Source organism: Eublepharis macularius, chromosome 1, assembly GCF_028583425.1.
Source record: "Eublepharis macularius isolate TG4126 chromosome 1, MPM_Emac_v1.0, whole genome shotgun sequence".
Classification (NCBI taxonomy): Eukaryota; Metazoa; Chordata; class Lepidosauria; order Squamata; family Eublepharidae; genus Eublepharis; species Eublepharis macularius.
Window position 1 is genome coordinate 154525174 of NC_072790.1, and position 21733 is coordinate 154546906.

At 42.5% G+C, this 21733-nt stretch overlaps 1 protein-coding gene across 1 annotated transcript in view; it reads right to left on the minus strand.

Annotated features, from left to right (window-relative positions):
- RGS7 (regulator of G protein signaling 7) overlaps positions 1-21733 on the minus strand; it is a 359013-nt gene that overhangs the window by 133267 nt on the left and 204013 nt on the right. The window contains exon 3 of the mRNA XM_054992858.1: positions 2670-2720. Within this exon, the coding sequence (XP_054848833.1) occupies positions 2670-2720 (51 nt within the window). The remainder of the gene's footprint in view (positions 1-2669; positions 2721-21733) is intronic.

The window sequence follows — 21733 nt, forward strand, 5'->3', positions numbered from 1 at the left end:
TGTTGAATATTCCCTCATTTTTTCCTTGTTTTTTAGAACTTTAGTTTTTTCATTCATCAGAAAAATTAGAAATATAGGGAACAAATGGCAAGGGGAGGCCACACGTGAAAGGTTTTCTGCTTTGGGATGCTTTCAAAGACAAGATTTTATCCACTTAAAATGTATGAAGGTTTTTATGTAAGTCAATCTACAGAATGAGATAATAATAATTCCTGTGTATGCTGTAGACATAATATTTTCAAACCTGATTAATTTTGCATGGAATTAATATGCTATAACGTGTATGATGATAATACACTATATAAGAGCTTAATGTTTTCATTAGCTAAATATCCAAATATGTGTCTAGTTTTTTTGTGACTTTATGGGACTACTTCTGTCCAAATCATACTTTTTTTTTGTTTACCACAATGTATGTTTTTTTAAAAAAATTTCAGCCACCTTTTCCCCACCTCTCAGATGGGAAAAATTAAGATACATGTACGAAGATAGCATAAGGTGCAACACTTTGAAGCTCTCTCTCTCTCTAGTATTGGATAGTATTGCAATTTTCCTTGAAGAAAATGAAAGTATATACAGTGCAATAATAAATAGGCCTACATCGTTCTAAGTCCACTGAAGTCAGTATGATAAATTCCATACAGGCCCAGCGTTTCCATGGAGGCAGTGCCGGCAGCCACCTCGAGTGCTGAACTCTGAAGGAGGCACCGTACCGGCTCCTAACACACACACCGCGACCTGGAAGTGGGCTATGTCCCTGCTTACCTCTCTGCCCCTTCGCCACTGTTGCCTGCCTCAGCTCAGCTCCCAGAGAACCAGGTGCCCAGGCGGTGTGGCAGCAAGTGGAGAAGTGAGAAGCAGGCCGCCTCCCTGCCCCTTCGCCTCTGCTGCCTGCCTCAGGTGAGGGGGATGCTCCTGCGTGATGATGTCACAAGTGACGTCATTGTGCAGGGCTGGAGAGCACGCAAGGGGCACAAATAGGTGTTTTGCGGGGCGAGGGGCACAAGTAGGTATCTCACCTCAGGCGCCGGAAGCCCTGGCACTGGCTCTCATTCCAGACAATGCATTTTATGTTGTAAACGTAAAAAAATTGTTTAAGAAAGAAAGCATTGCAGACATTTCCCAAAATGTCTGAGGGGATTTTCTAAAGAGGGGGCCCTGGCTTCAAAATTTTTGGGAAGTTTACATCTCTAATGATCACTTCATTCATCTGTCTAGTGACATCTTGGCCATGAAGCTTATTGCCACAATAGATTTGTTAGACAGAATTCACACATTCACAGCTTTCAGCCTAGTTATACATGTGAATATAGAGTTTCTGGTTTGTGACAAACAGTAAGGCAGCTTTTATTTATTTATTGTAAAACATATCAGAAAATTCAGAATGGCTAAGAGCACCAACCGCATGGTTTCTATAAAGGGAAGACCTGCTTCACCATCCACTTAGAACTCTTTGAGAGTGTCAATAAGGCAGGGGTTGTTCAGTAGATACTATATATTGGGACTTCCCAAAAGCATTGAAAAGCTATCTTGCTTCTGAGAAAATTTAACTGTCATGGGAAAAGAGGACATGTCCTTTTGTTGGCATTGATTTAAAAAAGAAGAAACAGAGAGTTGGATTAAATGACAAAGTGGAGGGAAGTAAGCAGTGAGGTCTCTGGGATCTATGCTAAGACTGGTGCTTCTTAATTGATTCATAAATTATGTGGAACTGGGTATGTACAGTGAGGTTGCAAAGTTTGTGGATGACATCAAACCATTCAGGATAGTGAAAACAAAAGGAGATTGTGAGGCACGTTCCTAAACTGGGTGAATAGGTAACAAAATTGCAGATGAAATAATTATAAGGTAGTACAAAATGATGTTTTTTAGGGGGAAATTACTTAATGTTATGTCTGTGCTAGGGTTGCCAGCCTCCAGGTGGTGGCTGGAGATCTCCCAGAATTACAATTGATCTCCAGGTGACAGATATCAGTTCCCCTGGAGAAAATGGCTACTTTGGAGGGTGTGCTCTGTGGCATTATACCTCACTGAGGCCCCTTCCCTCCTCAAATCCCACCCTCTCCAGATTCCATCCCCCAGATCTCCAAGAATTTCCCAACCTGGGCCTGGCAAATATAGTATATGCTGATGGTGTATGAGCTAAGACAGATAAAGAAAAACCCCTGGGGTTTGTGGTGGATAACTCACTGAAAATTTTGAGTTTGAGGTGGTGATAAATGCCATGTGAATGGTCATCAAGGAAAATTACTTTTATCTGGAAAAATATGGGAAAAGGGGAAGATTGTAGGCCAATTTATAAGGGGAAATCCTTTGTCTGCTCCCTCACAACCATCCTCTGTTGCAGCAAGCCACTTTGAATGGTTCAGAGATCATTTATTGTACGCTCTGGCACTTACACCCACTTTTATTTCAGTGATCACATACTTTGATTTCTATGGTCACAATAGCAGTGATTCACTATGATCATGTCAGATTTCAGAATTCCATTGTTTTATAAAGCAGTGGTCCATTATTTCATTATTATACCAGGAACAACATCAAGCTTAAATATCTTGAGCCAAGAGGAAAGGCAGGTTATAAATATTTTAATAAATGAATGAATGAATAAAATATTCACAAAAGCACAAGGTGAGAAAGTATTCAGTGGATTAAAATAAAGTTTTTACCTGGATCTTCTATAGATAAATTCTTCGTTAACCACTGAACAATGTCTGAACCTAGAAGGAAAATTATAATATAACTGAAAATGCATTTGCTATATTTTAAACATGTATTAAATCATAGTGACATTTTAAAAACTAGAGTTTGCTTCCTTGAGAGAAATAATCTTTACTAAGCTACTGCAGTATTTTGTGAAAGATTTAGGACACAATTTGATTCCACTATCATGGAAATACTGGTATGTATCATTTGAACACTATCGTCGTAATATAGGCTACATTGTAGACATGGGCCATTTTCACACACCCTTAAAGGGACAGCCCACTCATGGAACATTGGTGACCTCTCTATTTGCAAAATATTTATTGGCCGTTTGGCTTTCCTTTTTTGGCACCTTTTTTGTGACTAGAAAAGGAGCCAAAGAAACAGAAGCCAAACAGCCCACAACCATTTTGCAAATGGAGGCGTCTGGATTCCTGGGGAAAAGCCACCAGCGTTCGGTGAGTGGGCCATCCCTTTAAGGGCATGTGGAAATGGCCATGATGAAGTGAACAGAAGTGAATATGTCTGTGTCAATTTACTTCATTGTGGCTTGCCCAGAAGTATTCAAGAGCTTTTAACTGAAGAATCTTAATGCATAGTATCACTATTATCATGGAGGATATTGTACCCCCCACATTTAATAGGCTTCAGCGGATCCATGCTGACAGACTCAGTTGAGAGGCTAGGGATTAAATTAGACCTACCATTATTGTAACAGGAGTAAGTTAACACAGCAGCAAAAGAATGCTTTCTTCCATCTTGTTCGTTCTGATGATATTGATTTGGCACATGGATCCATACCACACCAACCGCAAGGCTAGACTTTTGTAAAGGCACATTACACCAGCTGGCCCTAGGAACAACTTGGGAACTCCAGCTGGTACAGAACGCCACACCTGGATTTGGATTTTAGGAACAAAAGGAACTAGTGTACTCTGTTCGCTGCCTTTGATAGAAGGGAGAACTGATTTTATTATATTTTTCTTCATTCCAGGAAGGTTCTCCATCTTGGGATGAAAGTCTCTTCAGCACCAGGAAAAAGAGTATAAAATTTCCTCCTTTTCAACAGAGTGGAACTTTTGGATAATAGAGATGTTGCCTAGTGCATCATCTGGGCTGCCTTAGACATTCATTTTACATACCTGAAGGCCTCTGAAGCAGAAAGGCAGAGGCAAAAAATCTTGCACTTCCCTGCCCTTTATTTCTAGAGTGGATATAAAGCCTGCTGGAAAGTAATAGATCTTTGATCCACTCCAGAAATCCTTCTGCATCTGCCAGAAGCCATAGTTCTACTGCAAATTCAGGTGGGGATAGAAATCTATTACGTCTCTGAACTAAACTGAAAGGGATTACTAAGTATCTTGTCCTATACTACTATCTAACTGAATTCATGGATTCTCTGCCTATTTTCCTCTCATTCTGTTTGTTAACTCTCAGGCTTATTATTTATTCCAAAATGTTTCTTTCACCTTATCCTAGGCTCAAGATACTTTAGGTGTTTGCTACATGCAGTAATCCTCATGTGTACAAGAGGATTACAGCATCCTCTTGTACGCATCCCAAAATATTGTCCGTCAATGCTTCAACTAGGCAGTTTTTTTCTCATGTTTCACAGCTCCCCACAGTCCATTAGGATACTATATTAAAAATGCATAATAAAACTTGACTAAAAACAAGTCTGAATTTTTCTTTTAATTAAAAATTCCATTTAAAACTTCAGTCACGTAACACTTCTTTTATGAATTAGAAGAAGAGGTAAAAATACTTAAGAGTACTATTAAAACGCCACAAAACTGTCCACTCACTTACATAGAAGCAGGGCTTTTTTTCAGCTGGAACGCGGTGGAACGGAATTCCGGAACCTCTTGAAAATGGTCACATGGCTGGTGGCCCCACCCCCTGATCTCCAGACAGAGGGGAGTTTAGATTGCCCTCCGCGCCCTCTGTCTCAGGGGGCTGGGCCACAGCCATGTGACCATGTTCTCCAAGGACAGCCCACTGAGTTCCACCACCTCATTTCCCAGAAAAAAGCCGTGCATAGAAGCCTTTTTAGGCTTGTCCCTTCTGTTATGGCCAAAAAAAAAATCAAATTTTTGTTGGTCCTTTGGGAGACTGACAGCTCAGTTTTATGGTAGGGGAGCCAAACAAGCTTAAGAAGTCAATGAGCCCCCTACCTTGGCATATCTGCTTGCTACACTACTGTAAATGCCACTTATGTTGGTGCTTCTCTCAGGTGTCACTGTGCCTGAGTTCCCTGCCTGCACCTGGCTGCTGCAGCCGAATGAGGGTGGATCTGCAGCATAAATCCTTGCACTGGTGGAGTGGGGGGCAGGGCACAAGTTAGTCCACTCTCTAAGCCATTTTGGGCATGGGAACACCTCCTGCAATGGCAAAAAGTTACACCACAAAAAATGATGATGGCATAGCTCATAGGTGCCCATTGTAGGGGAAAAGTCATCTACCCTTCATTCCCAGCCCCACCCAAGCGTCCTAGCAGAGCATCAGATGACAACTACCATGGAGACCAATCCACTTGCACTTCTGCAGCAGCCAAGCCCCCTCCCACCTGGATAATCAGTCCCCTGCCCACCCTACATAACCACTGGCTGCCGCACCCATTAACCTAGATAAGCAAGGAATGCAGCTAGAGGCTCTGCCTGAAAGCCCTCTACTGTGGGGGCTTAGAGCATGACGTAGGAAAGAGTGCACCAGAGGTGGGCAGGAGTGCACAGGGAGAACTTTGTGAAAATTGGGGTGGACCTTGCTCTCACACATGGGAGGAGAGCTAAGTCCAGAATGTCTGACTAACAACTACCACCCAAGTTTCCTTACAGGTTACCCATCTACTGAGTCCTGGCGTGGGCACATCAACAAGTAAGAAAGACTTGAGGAGGCAGCTGCCCTGGCTTGTTCATTCACACTAGCCTTCCTTCTCCCCTCACTGGCATCCCCCGAGGGGGGTGGGGTGCGCGCCATGGAGCACACATTCTTTGCCAGTGCTGCTGCAGTCTGATAGGCCAGGCAGAAAACTGCTGCATGTCAGGGGGCCAGGTTGATGCCAGGATGTGGTGTGTGTGTGTGTGTATAGCGCAACATCCCAGGATCTCTGGGGATCCTTCTCCACAGGGCCAGAGGCAGGGCTGGGGATGGGATGATGGCCCCAGAGCAAGACTGTCGAGGTCCACTCTGCATTTTCCTCATTTTTTTTAATGCAGTAATGTGCTTCAGTGGAGCCACTGCACATCAATAAGCATTCGTGCCTCCTTCCAGCCTCTCCCATTGTTTCCAATGGGCATTCATGTCATTTGTTACAGACTCCCCCCTGCTTGTCTCTAAGAAGCTGCCTCTCCGAAACTTGGGGGGGGGGGCTGATCCTGAGTGCCAGGGGCTGCGGCGGCAACACATGCGGAGTCTCTCAGCCTTTCTGCTCTTGATTTTCTGGGGTTTATGTTTCTTGGAGGAGCGGCAGGGGGGTAGTTTGCAAACAAGTGATGCTTCAGCTGCCAGCCTGGCCCTTGTTGGAAATGGAGTTTGGGTGAGCAAGTGGGCAGGTGCCCTGTCCGCACCTTCAGTGTAACTCTTCCCCCCTCCACAGGGAAAGGCTCTATTGGCATGCAGTGAGCCCAGTCGTGGGGGTCTTTCTGCCCTGAGCACCTGCTCTCTGCAAGGTGGGAGACTAGCATTAGTAGCTGATGATGGCAAACGGCCTTTCCTTGTCACTCACAGTGCTGTTAACCGCAGCTGTCTTGCAACTGGTGGATTCTGCTGGCATTGCCAGGGCAACTATGAGGCATTCTCTCCTGGCTGCGCTAGGCCGAGCTTGCCACGCTCGTGTTGCATTCTCACAAAAGTCCTTTGGAAGTGGCTAACAGAAACTGCATGCAGTTACATTTTTTCCATGGATAAAAATAGTTCAAAATTTTGCTTAAATCTGTAGGCAAGTCAGATTAAAGCTGGAGCTCAGAGAACAGCTAATCTGTGGATTAAAATACTTTACTCATGATGACTTCAATAGTGTGAAATGGACTGAAATTCAAGCACTCTGCCTTAACAACCTTGTACATCAGAAACCAAAACTTCCTAATTTTTCACATTTCCACTGTATCCATTACATATGATATTACCTCCTCAATATTAGAATCACATGTAAATGAAACAGTAAATTTTATGGCACTTTTCAGTCTTACGGCAATAACTTCTCAATTTGACCTAATGACCTCATTTGCTGTTTTAAAAATAAAGATAACACAGAGAAACCCATTTGCTTTATGTTGCTATTATACATAATTAAGATCACCTGCTCTGTGTTATTATAGTACACTTCTGCACTGAACTTATGCTTTATTTTCCCACACTGCTTGTGTACTTGCTTAGCACTGAAATAGGCTAGCAAGGCAACCTCCCTAAATGATATAGATCTTATAATTACCCTCAAGCAGAGAAAATATTTACATGTGCTTCATCACTTTATACCATTGATTACAGTTAAATGTCAGTGATATAAAATTCAGTTTTCATTTACATTAGAGTAGACCTACCTACCAGTCAAAGAAGCCAGTATAGCACAAATTCCTATAGCTATTTAAAAATGCATGTACTTTCATGTATTTGTACATGCAAATGCAGTGTACAATGACAGATGTATGTTAAAAATGGCAAATTATTATTGAAACACAAATATTCTAGAAATATTGCAAACTGATTTCTTATTAAATTAAGATTTATATCCTGCATCATATACAAAGAATCCGGGGGAGGCGGGGGGAGGAGGGTACTTGACACACCGGAGATTAGAGCTTTTCTAACACTTGAGAGATTGGAGATTTTCTATCAGCTGAGAATGTAGTGAAGAGGGTGTACAAAATGTATACACACCCATATACACATTCAGTCTTTAACTCCTTCCCTCCTCCAGTTTTTTATTGACAAAAAATTAGCCAGTTCTAATGAATAAATCTTTTTAAATTACAGGCAAAAGACACTGGGCTGGATCCTCTGGTGGTATGAGCAGAAATAGGCCACACAAGCAGATCTTCCTCACCTTCCCCTTTCCCTAGCACAGTCTCACCCAACAATTCTCTACTAACAATTCTAACAATTCTCTTCTGAGGTTTAAAAATAAAAAATGGCAGTTGGTCAGACAGCATGATGTCATTTCTAGGGAAAATCTGGAAGTGAAGTCACACCTTTCTAGAAATCACCCCAAACTCTATGACTTTATCATGGAGTTTCCAGTGTTTCCTAGAAAGGCATAACATTGCTTTTGGATTTTTCCTGGAAGTAATGTCATGCCATCACTAGCATAGAAATCATAGAAACATAGAGCTGGAAGGTACTCCAATGGTCATCTAGTCCAACCCCCTGCACAATGCAGGAAATTCACAGATGTTCCCCCACTCTTCTAGTGACTCCTGCTCAATGCCAGAGGAAGGCAAAAAAACTCCAATCTGGCCTGGAGGAATGACCCCGAAAGTGGCAATTGACACTACCCTTGGCAAATAAAAAAGGGTCAAAAGAGCCAAGCAGTGAGTCATCCCTTCCTGCCCTCCCTATCACAACCTGCCTAAGTTCATAATGAGTCACAGGATCATCATTTCTGAAAGATGGCTGTCTAGCCTCTGCTTAAAAACCTCCAAAAAAGAAGACCCCCCTACCTCCCAAGGAAACCTCCAATTGAGGAAACATTCTGACTGTCAAGAAGTTCTTCCTAATGTTTAGCTGAAAACTCTTTTGGTTTAATTTTAACCTGTTAGTTCTGATGCAACCCTCTGGGGCAATAGAAAACAATTATGCTCCATCTTCTATGTGGCAGCCCTTCAAATACTTGAAAATATCTATCATATCACCTCCAGTCATCTCCTGTCCAGACTAAACATTCCCAACTCCTTCAACCTTCTCTCATAGAACTTGGTGTCTAGACCCCTCACCATCTTTGTAGCTCTCCTATGGACACTTGTCAACATGTACCCTACCGTGCCCAGAACTGAACATAGTACACCAAATGAGGTCCCACAAGAACAAAGTGATACTTTCACTTCACATGATCTTGACACTCTACTTCTGTTGAATGAATTTTTTTAAACCTACAACACCTTTCTTTGTCTGAGTCTCCAGTGATTACTTTATGATTCCAAACACATGTCAAAGTTTGAAAATATCTCCCAGAACACTTTGGTCCATTGGTCACTTGCTCAACATTCTAGTTGTTGCACATAGAGCAGGATATCATACAGCTTCTCCAGGGACTTAGACTTTTGACATGCAACTAATACTAGGCTGATACAGTTCTGGATTTGTAGTAAATTGAGTAGTTTAAACAGGCAGTTTTCCTCCTCTACTTACTATCAAGAGAACAATAAATTCTCAGTAGAATCGTCTTAAATTGAACTAAGTTCTTTAAAGTTCATCTTTCAGTTCCTACTGTAGGAATTTTTGGGATAGGAATCTTGATCACATTCTCTGCTGCTGTTCTCAAATAGAGATCACTGCTGTATTCCATTTCTTATGAAAGGTGATAATGCTAGTGAGGCCACTGTGAAAGGAAAATATCCTTTCCCTCTGGTCAACAGTTTAACAAAGTTAAGAAAAGTATTTTCTTAACTTTATTTTTCTCCTAACTCTACAGTGTCTGGCTACTTCAATTAGTTCAAAGCATTTCTATGCTTGTAATTTTAGAACATGTTCAAAAAACCCTCTACTCCCTGGAGATAGTCCAGTTCCTATGAGCTAGCAAAGTGCAAATTTTCACACATCAGTTGCTAGGAAGGAACTCTGAAAAGGGGAAGGACAAACTGGAAGAATAATTACTGGATAAATCATTGAGGCTACTCTATCAGCCTTTTTGAGTGATATCACACCACCATTTTTTCATGTGTTCTTCCTCCCAAGTCATATCCTATCCCTAACCAAAATGCATCCTTTTCTCTAAAAAGCATCAGTAACACTCTGCAATTTGCACATTGGTAACCTCTTCCATAACACACTATCAGCTGCTTGTGACTGTTAAATTTTATGAAATTTAGTCAGCTGGGGATTTTTCAATGTGGCATTTGCTCTGCTGGCTAGAGGTTCTTCTCCAGCCCCAGTTCCTGTACAGCTCCCAAAGAACAATACAATCCAAGTTTTTTTCAAAAGGTTTGAATGAAAATAGGGAGGGTGGAATGGTTAGATTTGTTGTAGCTATAAAAGCCAAATGCTCAGTGGATATTCTTATCTGGTGATTTAGAGTGGGGAGACATTACCATGTGCCACATTTTACTTATAAATGTCTCAAAGACATCTTTTTTGGAAGGATGAGCTATCAGAAATGTACTAATCAAGACCTGACCTGACTAGCTCTCATTTTTAAAAGACTATTAAATGTTTTGAATCCTAAGAATTATTTCTGTTATTCAGGAGCAGACAGAAACCTTCTGATTTGATGTTTATTCATTTCCTTTTCTTATTTCATTTTCCCAGACAGTGGAAGGGCAGTTAGGTAAGACTGTAATTCAGCAGATATGTACCTGACAGGTGGAGTGGAGAGTGCCCCTCAAGTCATAGCTTACTTATGGCGACCTCTGGTGGGGTTCTCATGGCAAGAGACTAAAAGAGGTGGTTTGTCATTGCCTGCCTCTGCAACCCTCATCTTTGTTGGAGGTCTCTCATCCAATTGCTAACCAAGGCTGACCCTGCTTAGCTTCTGAGAACTGACAAGATCAGACTCACCTGGGCTATCCAGGTCAGGGCATGTACCTGACAGGGACATCATCAAACCAAAATGGCTAGCCAATCTTCCCACCCAAAAGCATCATCTTGATTGGTGTTTTTATACAGTGTTTCCACTTTTATGTAATACTACAACTTTCCAGAAACTGTCACTTTGGCTGTTTTCACACATCTTAACCATCACGCAAAATCGTGCATAACTCACAGAACGACAGCGTCTTCATGGCGTGATTTCCCATCATGACTCTGTTTTTGTGGCGCAATGACATCAGAAATCGCGCCTTGAAATGGAATCATGACAGGAAATTGTGCCATGAAGACACCATCGTTCCATGAGTTTTGTACAATTTTGCGTGACAGTTAAGACGTGAAAATGGCCTTCATTCTAAACTTCGGAAGGACTTTTATGATTCCCTGTAAGCATGCATCTTGAGTCCAGTAGCATTTTAAAAGAGCAACAAAACTTTCCACGGTATAAACTTTCATGAAGCAAAGCTGTAAGTAAGGGTTCTATGTTTGCATAAGCTATTTCATTCTCTGAGGCTGTGCCTGTTTAACAGGAACAAAAGCTTTGCCTTATCTACTGGCAAGCAACTAGGGCAGAGTGGGAAGACAAATGCACTGCCGAGACAGAGGGGGTTTTCTGTGGTAGTACCAAGACTTTGGAACTTTCTCTATAGGTATGTTTGCCTGCTGCCATCTCAGTAAACATTTAGGTATCAGAAAGCCCATCCTGTTCTCAATCCCCCTCCCCAAGTGGCTCTCAGAATCCCCCACTCCCCATGCCATGTGTAGAAGGCTGCCTTCTCTGGGGTGCTTGTCTCTAAGGAACTATGTGAGAGGAACTCTCTCAAGGATTGGCCCCCTAAGGAGGAGCCCTCAGACGAACAACCAGTACAGGCTGAGTTGAGGTTGCCATCCTCAGCACTCAGGACTGGGTCCCGCTGGTTGATCCAAGTTCCCAGGAATACAGTGGGTCTCATTCCTCTTCCGTTGGCAGGCAGCAGGGGGTGTTAGGATTCCCACTTCCCTTGCAGGGCTGTTGTAAGAAGTGGTAAAGAGTGGGAAGCCCTTGATACATGTGCTCTATATATCTGTTATTCCAACACATGTTTATCTTGGCTTTCCTTCAAAGAACGTAGAACAACCTACATTGTGACAGAGTGGATGTTTGGACCCATTGGCTCACTCCAATGCTCTGTGGAGGTCTGTTGGAACTTAACAAGTAACTGGCTCATTCTGGCAAGATAATCACAAAGTGTTTGTTTATTGAGCGTCCACTTTATCATGTCCAATGGCAGACTGAACCTGATATTTGCTTGCCAGTGGATCTGCTTTTACAAATGATGGTTAATGCAAGTGCTGCTAAAAACAGCAAATGGCATTTGTCATCATGGAAGAGGCATTCCTCTTCACTCTTCCAGGAGGGAATAGCATTTCTGAAATGTCACAAAGTGGACATTTCTGCTTCTTCAAAAATAGGTTGATGTTGTAGTCTCATGTAATTGGGTGGCAGCCCTATTTAATAGAACTTCCTGGTGCCGGGGGCAAGTTTTCTCTTCAGTGGCCTTCTCCTCTATCTTTGACACAATGGTTACTTGATCACTGCAGTCAAATATTCTAGTGAACTAGGAGTTCCATTCCTCTAGTGAACTAGGAGTTCTAATAGGGATGCATAAATACTGGTATTCTGTGTTCCTCTTCAGGTTTATTTCCAGAATTATTTGGGTTCCATTATTCCCTATGGGGGTTTTGGGCAAGGAGTAGCTGTTTTTCAGCCAAATAACACCAAATTTGCAGGGGACCCAGTGAAAAAATAGAGGACCCTTGCACTTTTTCTTCATGGGAAAATGGCTTGGGGGTGGGGGAGGGAAGGCAGGAACTCTTCCTCCACCTGTAGCAGTTTGGGCTCTCCTTTATTTTTAAAAAGACAATCCTTTCAGTTGCTATGTGGCTGCAGGGAACCCAAGTTAGATCCCCAACTTATTCAAAACCCAAAAATGTAGTTAGCCCTCATGAAGGGGTATGATAATTATCATGACTGGACAGTGCTCTTTTTATGGCTGTAGGCACACTACAAACAAACACTGCAATTTGAAAACAGCCCAAAGTTAAAAATTAGTAACAACTATCAACACTCCACCAAAAAAGATTCAGAACATTTTGCTTACATATAAACCCATATCCACATCAAAAACCTTCAGTTTCAATCAATGAACGAAATACCCTCCCAAATAGTTTTCATCTGTTCCTAAAGATTGTTAGTGAGGGTGCCCACCTACATTCTTCAGATAGGCTATTCCATAAGGCCAAGTTCATGATAGAGAATGCCAGAATGTCTGAGGTGGGCTGAATATTCCTATAGGGCAAGATCACAAACTAGCAGAAAGAGTACAAATGGGCTCAGAGACAGTCACTTCGGGTGTGTCCCTAACTCAAACAAATATGTCTCCTCCTCACCTTGCAATTCTTTTACTATAGTTCTGCTTCCTTTCACCAGCAGCATGCCTGATGTTTAATGACTGCAATTGTTTTCCTGTCTCTTAAATGCCATTACATTCTGTAAAAGGTCAATGGAACTAAAATGGATAATTTTTGAGTATGACTGGAGCAAATACTGCATTTTCCAATTTTCATGCAACGTAAAATGAATGTAAGTCTGCTGTCTTTCTTACTTTTAAAATTACCAATAGGACAGAAAGCAGATACTCTCAACGACTTCTTCAACAAGGCATCTTCTGTCTGTGGGCAAATATGCAGACATGAATAAGCAAGGATAACCCAAGGCTTTCCAGACAAACAAGCATTTCCTAGAAAAGTGAAAACGTTGTATTCTATCAGTGTTCTATTTTGACAAGCAATAAGACCTCCTGCATCAGCTGGAGTTCCATTTGCTTCCTGCTTCTCTGTGTCTACCCTTAACTATAGCAGCTTCTACAATTACAGTGTGTTATCTTACACTGACAGATTGAGCTTACGATGTAAATATGGGTGTTTAATTTAATTTTAGTAACATGTCACGTGTCCTAAGTGGAACAGGGATGTTTAGTCATTTATTAAATAATAAAAATGAAATGGAAAACTCCCATTCATTGCTATTGCCAGTATAAAAAAAACAAATAGGTAAACAATTTATATTTATTAATTTGCATTGATAGTTCTCATTCCTCACTGTCTGGTTTGAAGAGTTCAAAGCAGAGTTCAGACTCAGAAAGAAGGGGAGATTCAGGAGACAAAGAAATTGACAGAGAATTTTTCCAACAAGTCTTTTAACAGAAGAGTGTTTCCCTGATAGGTCTTTCTTTCCACAATGTTGCCACCAATCATTGCTGGATTGTAGAGGGTTTTCTTTATAAGCAACCTCCCCACCCCCCGCCCCTTTTCAACATCTCCGAGCATCTGTGAGTTAGTTCTTTTTCTCTTTGAAAATGTTTTCAGGTTCTTTCTAGTTCTTCACAAATGGCATAGGGACCGTTCTACTGAGTAACAGCATGAGACAGTGTGACTGATGTAGTTTTTTTTTTAAAAAATAGTGTTGCTATTTACCCACTGTGTGAAATTTTCCCCTATGCCCTTTCCTCTAATGCAAGTTAGGTCTGTTTGTCACTGATCTGTGTATACTTGTGCTTATTTTCAAAGGATATAAGTATTTAGTTTTTGTATTATTCACTGAGTGCACACAAAGATTAATAGTCAGTTCATTTGTCTCTGGGCATCACTCTCTGCTGTAAACACCTTCTGAAAAAGATCTCTACCAACCACTATTAATCCAGCATTTGTTTTCCACACTCACTGTCTGAACAGTGAGCAAAGCCAGGCTGGTAGCTCCTTCAGTCTAAGAAGCAGAGGGCACAGAGGTTAAGAAACCTTTTTTCCATTAAGGCCAACATTAAATGCACAGCTTTGGGGAGGCAACAGAAGCTGAGTGGGCACCCTGCAGCACCAAGCAAGGACATTGCAGGAGGTCTGCAGCATCCATCTGAGCCCACCTGAGGCATATGGCAGTTGAGTGGTGACAAAGAGACACATTCAGCCCATGCTGTTAATGACCACAAAAAGTAGTCTTAGCAGCAATTCAATTGAACCTGGCATTTTCTCTCCCATTTTGTCTTTGAATTCTTCCTTTGCAGGCTGTGGTCTTAGTGAGCCTTCAGGAGCCTCACTTCATGGAGACCCCCATTTTGATCACTATTTTGTAATAAGCATTGGCCTAGCAATACAAGATGCATTAAACTGATATCAAAGAGCAATGAGCATGCCAGGGCGTAACGGAATGCAGAGAAGCTCATTCATCAGTCATGCATCCCAAGAAAATTTAAATCCATCTCCCCAAGGATTTCGGAGCCTCCTCTCTAAGCAATTGAGCCCTAATGAATGACTCAGATCCCCAAACAATAAGCAACAGACAGATTTCAGCCACCTCAGCCTGCCTTTCCCTAATCGTATCAATCACTCAGCTGTGATTCTACCTTCCCTAAACTCCTCAAGGGAGCATACTTTTATTTTTAGACTTTCTTGCTTGTGCGTATTACTCATCTCACTTTATACAAACCAGGAAAAACTCTCCTTTGCGCTGTTAACATAACTTCATCACCCAAACTCACCAATCACTGGGGAGATTGGACCTCTGTCTTTATCACTTTCCCATTCCGATGCCAATGTTTCTTCCCTTCCTCATTTTTGGCAGAAAAGAAATAAGTTATCCCTCAGCCACCAAATTTTGTAGCTTGTTTGGAGCTCAGCCAATTACTCCAACTCCACTGTTGGCTGCTGTAGATAGGATCCTACTATGTAATTTTTACATCCTTTAACACATTAATTAATGTGTATGCTTTGGTTTAATTCTGTTTTAAGATTTCTTATTAATTCCAGATTTGTACAATATAAATCTTATTGCATTGGTGGGTGTCACATCCTATCGATAGTATGGTTTTACACTGTGTAATCCACAGTGTAGTCCCAATAAGAAAAGGGGACTATAAATAAAGGCTCTTCCATTCAATTGGCTGGAGGAAGGTTTCTAACTTTGCCCAGTGGAGTGGTAAGAAGGAGGTAGGAGCCACCCCAATGGCTTTGGCTTTGTGCACCAAGAGTGGAAGGTATTTAAAGTGGTACATCTTTTCTTCCTCTCCTTTCCAGCATACTCCTGTGATCATTCACAAAAGCAGATGTGACTAGAGGTGTGCAAGAAAAAAAAATTAGCTAATTTGGCTCGGTAAAGCTGAACCGGGGGGGGGATCAGCATTTCTCAAATTCTGGATTCATTCCCAGTTCAGCTCAACTATCTAAAGCAAATTTGGTTAAATTTGGCCATTGTTTCCAATGGGAAATGTGATTCAGGGCTTTCTGGGAGCCCAGAGGTCATTTTAAGGCCAAATTTTACCAAGTTTGCAGGGGACCTACTCCTACTTGTCCTCCAGCTACCCCCTCCCCAAGTTTAATGAAAATTGGACTTTGGGGGGGCCCTGGCCATCTCCAATCTCCATTATTCCCTAAGGGAAAATGAGGGGGGGCTCTCTAGGAGGCTAGAGGTAGCATTTTGCATGCAAAATCCTCTGAATTTGGAGCAGACCTCCTACCTGTCATCTAGCTACTCCCCAAGTTTCATTACGATTGGACTTCAGGGGGGGGCATTGGCTCACACTCCCCCTCCTTTCTTTATTCACTCTCCTCTTTCCCCCTTCTGCCTCTGACTCACTCAAATTTCCTCCTCCTGCCTCCCATCGGGTAAAAAAAAAAGGTGCAAACTTTGCAAAACACTGTTTCTTGCTATTTCTTAGTAAAGGGACAGCAAGAAACAGTGTGCTGCTGTGGCTCCTGAAGTTTACTGGATTTTACTGAACAAATCCTGTAAACTTGAGTTTGGTATTGCCAAATCAATTCAGCAATACTGGATTGAATTCAGCAATACTGGATTTTATGAAATTGGGTAAAATCCAGTATTTTAGCCCAATTTTGAACCCAAATTGCACATCCCTAGATGTGACGGCCTGGGGGAATCCTGTATACAAAGTGCCAAGTGGCAAGGGGAACTGAGAGAAATTTCCCCTTCTCCTTCCTGTGTGAATGGAAAGTTTTTTCTGCCCCATTGCCTCCAACAGCAGCAGAAACAGATGATTTCACTGGATTCCTCCGCCTCATTGCACCTCATATTTTGTATAAGAGGCTCCCTGACCACCCCCTCCCACAAGAAGGGGTAAGAGAAGTGGGAAAGATTCACAATTCTGAGAATTGTTGCACTTGCAATTTGTATTTATTGATTTGGTATATTTTAACTGCATTCTCTACATAGTTCTTAAAGTGGTTTACTAAATTCATTAGTACATTGAAAACAAAGAGAGACTTAGTGGAAACATTATTAAAATCAATAACAGCAGCAGATGTAAAACAGAGAAAAAAAGGTAATGAAAACAGATCAGCAAAGATCAAGTGATAAAAATTCATCTGAATTGAATCATCAGTTAATTCAATTAATTAAAACCCTAGGCAAATAGAAAGAGTTTTATCTGATGCTTATAATTCAACACAAAAGCCCTGTTCACAAATTACAATGAATGCTCTTACTATCAATGTACAACATATGTTTAATTTTTCTTTAAATGTACATTAAGACATTTTCATGTTACATTCATCAAATATACATCTGAATATGTGGATTATACCTCACATTTACCCAGGTGTCTGGTTTCATTTGTCAAGTGAACAAGCATTGCCTCTTTTGTACAAACAGATGTACTTGCAGGATGTTATGTACAAACGTTCACTGTAATGACTTGGTGCCAGGCAAATAGTAATGACTTGGTGCCAGGCAAATAGTTGTAAGGAGGCAGTTCTGCAACGGGGGCACCACCACAGAGAAGACTATGCTTCTAGCCTATGTCTGCTTTATTTTATTTGAAAATGTATACCCCACATTTTCTTCCCTCAAAGCAGCATTCTCACCTCACTTCAGAAGGTGAAGGAACACATAGCAAGATCTACACTCTCCTATTTAATAAACAGCTAAGTGAACATAAAGTGTAAATCACTGTGGCTGGATGCTCTCTGCCAGTCTTTTTTTCCTTGCTTTGCAAAATAGCATTTTCACTCACAGATTGCCATTTTTGCAAGAAGACTCCAACAATTTGGCTGTTGCAGGGTAAGACTCTTCCTGTTATCTAGACCCTTCAGCCATATGTTATCTCACCCTAACATATGCTACTTTTTTCTATCACACAGCTTAATTGCTTCCTCTTTTCCCACTGAAGTGCATGTTTCATTTTTAAGAAGGCTGTGCGGGAAGCTATATTGGATTTATGTAAATGTGTGGATTGAAAGGAGGAGCAGAACAATGCCTATTCATTCCTATTGCATTGGCTTTTCTTTTAGGCATATGAAATATGGGTGAGATATTGAAAAGTTAACTCAAGACAGATGTACACATGCATGGTTCAGTGGCATGTTACTTTAAATATGTTGCACGGGCAATAAGAGCTTAGCATGTTCACTCCCATGCACTACAGGAGGTGCCACACATACAAAGGGGCATTGGTCATTCACTTTCCAGAACCCAGGCTGTTGCCATTCAGATTCTCAATCCAAACAAAATGGCTGTCAACAATGAGTCCACTAGCACAGATACTCTTTGACCCAGGCCATTTTCACACACCTGTTAACGCCTCCAGAAAATCATGCAAAACTTGTGGCATGATGGCGTCTTCATAGTGCAATTTCCCGTTTAATGGTGCAATTTCTGACATCATTGTGCCATTAAACAGGAAATCACACTATGAAGACACCATCATGCTGCAAGTTTTGCACGATTTTCTGGAGGCGTTAACAGGCGTGTGAAAATGGTCCCAATCCAACTCAAGTTACTGCTCACTAGGTTGCCATCCTATTGTATTCACTCATTTAGCAGCAACTGCCCCTGAATATAGTGAAATACATGTCCTTGTCCTATTGAAATCAGTGAACAAGTTAACTGTAGTATAAATTGACTTCTTTTTTCAATTGAACCTAATCATTGTAGCTAACCTTAGAAGTTTTGTGGCCTTAATGTAGAAACTGCCCCAATTTTCCAGTGTCTCCCAATGTTGAAGGCTGTATTCTTTCAAAAGTAATGCCAAATACAAAATATTTATTTATTGATTTGATTTGATTTGATTTGATTTATACCCTGCCCTCCCTACAGATGGGCTCAGGGCAGCTAACATTCAAAATATACATTAAAAGTCACAAAAACATAAAATCAATAATAATTTTTTTAAAGTCATTAAAATAGTCCAGGAGCAGGCTATTTAAACAAATATTGGGAGTCCATATACGGGCATAGCAGATGGCTGAGGGCAGCCCCAGAAGAAGTGGCGGACTTAGATGGAAGAAGGAGGACACCCGCTGGCACTCAGCCAAAGGCCTGGCGGAACATCTCTACTTTACAGGCCCTGCGGAACTGTAACAGGTCCTGCAGGGTCCAGATCTCCAGCGGGGAGAGCGTTCCACCAGGCCAGGGCCAGGGCAGAAAAAGCCCTGGCCCTGTTTGAGGCCAGATGGATGTCCTTCAGGCCAGGGACCACCAGGAGTTGCTTGTCTGCAGAGCGCAACACCCTGCAGGGGATGTAATGGAAGAGGCGGTCCCGCAGGTATGCAGGTCCCAGTCCATGAAGGGCTTAAAACACCAAGGTTAACACCTTGAACCAGATCCGGAATTCCACTGGGAGCCAGTGCAGCTGACACAGCACAGGATGAATGTGCACTCAGATTGGTGTTCCGGTATGGACGTGTGCTGCTGCATTCTGGACCAGCTGTAACTTCTGGGTCAGGCCCAAGGGCAGCCCAGCATAAAGTGAGTTGCAGTAGTCTAGCCTGGAGGTGACTGTTGCATGGATTTTCCTGGGCCAAAAAATAGGGTGCCAGTTGCCTGCCCTGTCGAAGATGGAAAAAGGCAGACCTGGCAACGGTCGTGACCTGGGCCTCCATTGAAAGTGTGGCATCCAAGGTCACACCCAGGCTCCTCACCATCGGCAAAGGTTTCAATTGTACCCCATCAAGGGCTGGGAGCTGGGTCCCCAGCTCGATTGCCCCACGACCCAGATACAGAACCTCCGTCTTCAGGGGATTCAATTTCACGCAACTCTGATGTAATCATACCGTCACAGCCTCAAGACCCTTGGCCAAGGAATCCAGAGCGAGATCAGACTGGCCATCCATCAGCAGATAGAGCTGAGTGTCATCCACATACTGGTGACAACCCAGCCCAAAGCTGCAGGCTAACCAGGTGAGGGGGTGCATATAGATATTAAACAGCATTGGGGAAAGAATTGCCCCCTGAGGGACACCACATACCAAAGAATGGTGAGCGGACAACTGTTCCCCGAGTGCCACCCTCTGTCCCCGATTGCAAAGGAAGGAGTTCAGCCATTGCAGGGCTGTTCCATGAATCCCCACATTGTCAAGGTGGTGGGTCAGAAGATTATGATCAACTGTGTCGAACACTGCTGTGAGATCTAAAAGTATCAGCAGTGCCGACCCGCCCCTGTCCAGGTGTCGCCACAGATCATCTGTGAGGGTGACCAGAGCCATCTCTGTACCATGGCCAGGCCTGAAGCTGGACTGGAATGGATCCAGGATAGAGGCATCCAGGTATACCTGCAGCTGTTCCGCTACCACCCTCTCAATTACCTTACCCAGGAATGGAAGATTCGAAACTGGGCGGTAATTGGCTGGATCAACAGGATCCAGTGATGGTTTCTTTAATAAAGGCCGCACCACTGCCTCCTTCAGTGAGTCTGGAAAAAAAACAGAACTCAGAGAAAGATTAATGATGTCAGCTAATGGTGCCCAAATCCCATCACCACCAGTTTTCACCAACCATGATGGGCACGGGTCCAGTGGGTATGTGGTAGGTTTCACAGAATGCAGGACCCTGCCTACCTCCTCCTGGGAGAGTGGCCTGAATTGATCTAATATCAACCCTGAGGACGACCAAGGGGCCTCCAGTACACATACTGCATCAACCATGGTGGACAGATCCCAGCAGAGTGACAAGATCTTATCTGCAAAATAGTCTCCAAAAGCCTCACAGCTTATTACCGAATTTACATTTTTATTTGTCCCTTGTGTGAGGGATGTTAAAATAATCCTAGAAGTACAGATTTAGCCACATCAAAACCAAGGGTGTGTGTGGGGGAGAGTAATACTAGTTCTAGTAATTGCCCCGAATCCTAAAAATCCTATATATAGCCAGTGTCAGTTGTCTACGAAATCTTGTATCAATAATGGGATATAAATCACTTCAGTTTGCATGTTCTGCTTTATACAGGTATTGTTTGCAGTCACTGTTCTGTCTTTCAGCCAGAAATGAGTTGCAGGCACATGTAGATCAGGACTTGGGACTGAGAAAAAGAGTATCAGTTTCCCTACTTTGCCATTTCCTCAATGTGAAATAGTCCCAGGGTGATTCCACATGTTCCAGCATAGCACTAGCATAGCACTATACTCACACAACGAGGATGTCTTCTTGGCACAATTTTTCACGTCATCGCGCCACGATGCCACTCTCAAGGTGCGATGATGTCAGAAATCACACCAGGAAGACACCCTCGTTGCATGAGTATAGCGCTATGCCAGGACATGCGGAATTGCTCCCAGTGTTAGCAGTCAGATCACCTCCCTACACTGTAAGGGCAAGTTTATTGATATGGAATATTATAAATCCCTGGTTGTTCTTGTTGCTTCCTCTGCAGACTTCTTCCTCTCCACTCCAAGAATGGTAATTATCACCCTTCCCCTTAAACTGTGTTCCCATTTCCTCTTTGTTTTCTTAGCTCTATGTGTGTGCTTTGGGTGTTTTCTGTATGCTTGCCTTTTATTCCTCTGTTAATAAAGAAACCTGTCTGGTTAAACATTTGCCTATTCATTTGAGAGTTCTCTAAGGGAAGAATCCCCATACATGTAACTGGAGAATCCCAATTACCCACCCACCCCAGTTGCTTGTCTCCTTTAATGCTAATTCCCCCAACCAACTAAGGAGACCTCTAAGTTGGATAACATCAGGTTTCTCCAGCGTGGCAAACAGCACTTCTGGGACTGTTTCAAGCTGGGAAAGCAGCTTGAGGGGGATGAAGCTCCTTCTCCCCAAGCCCCATGGTCTTAATCCAAAGTGTGCATCATGCATGAGAGAATGGAGAACGCACAACTGATGGGGAAGCGAGCTGCAACCTGGGTGAGCCAGCCCTTAGCTCTATTCATGACAATATGCCTCTCTTGTAGGTCCTTGATCTCAGTATTTCCTTGCTGCTCTGCCATGACAAAACTTGCAAATAGTCCAGCACATGGAGCA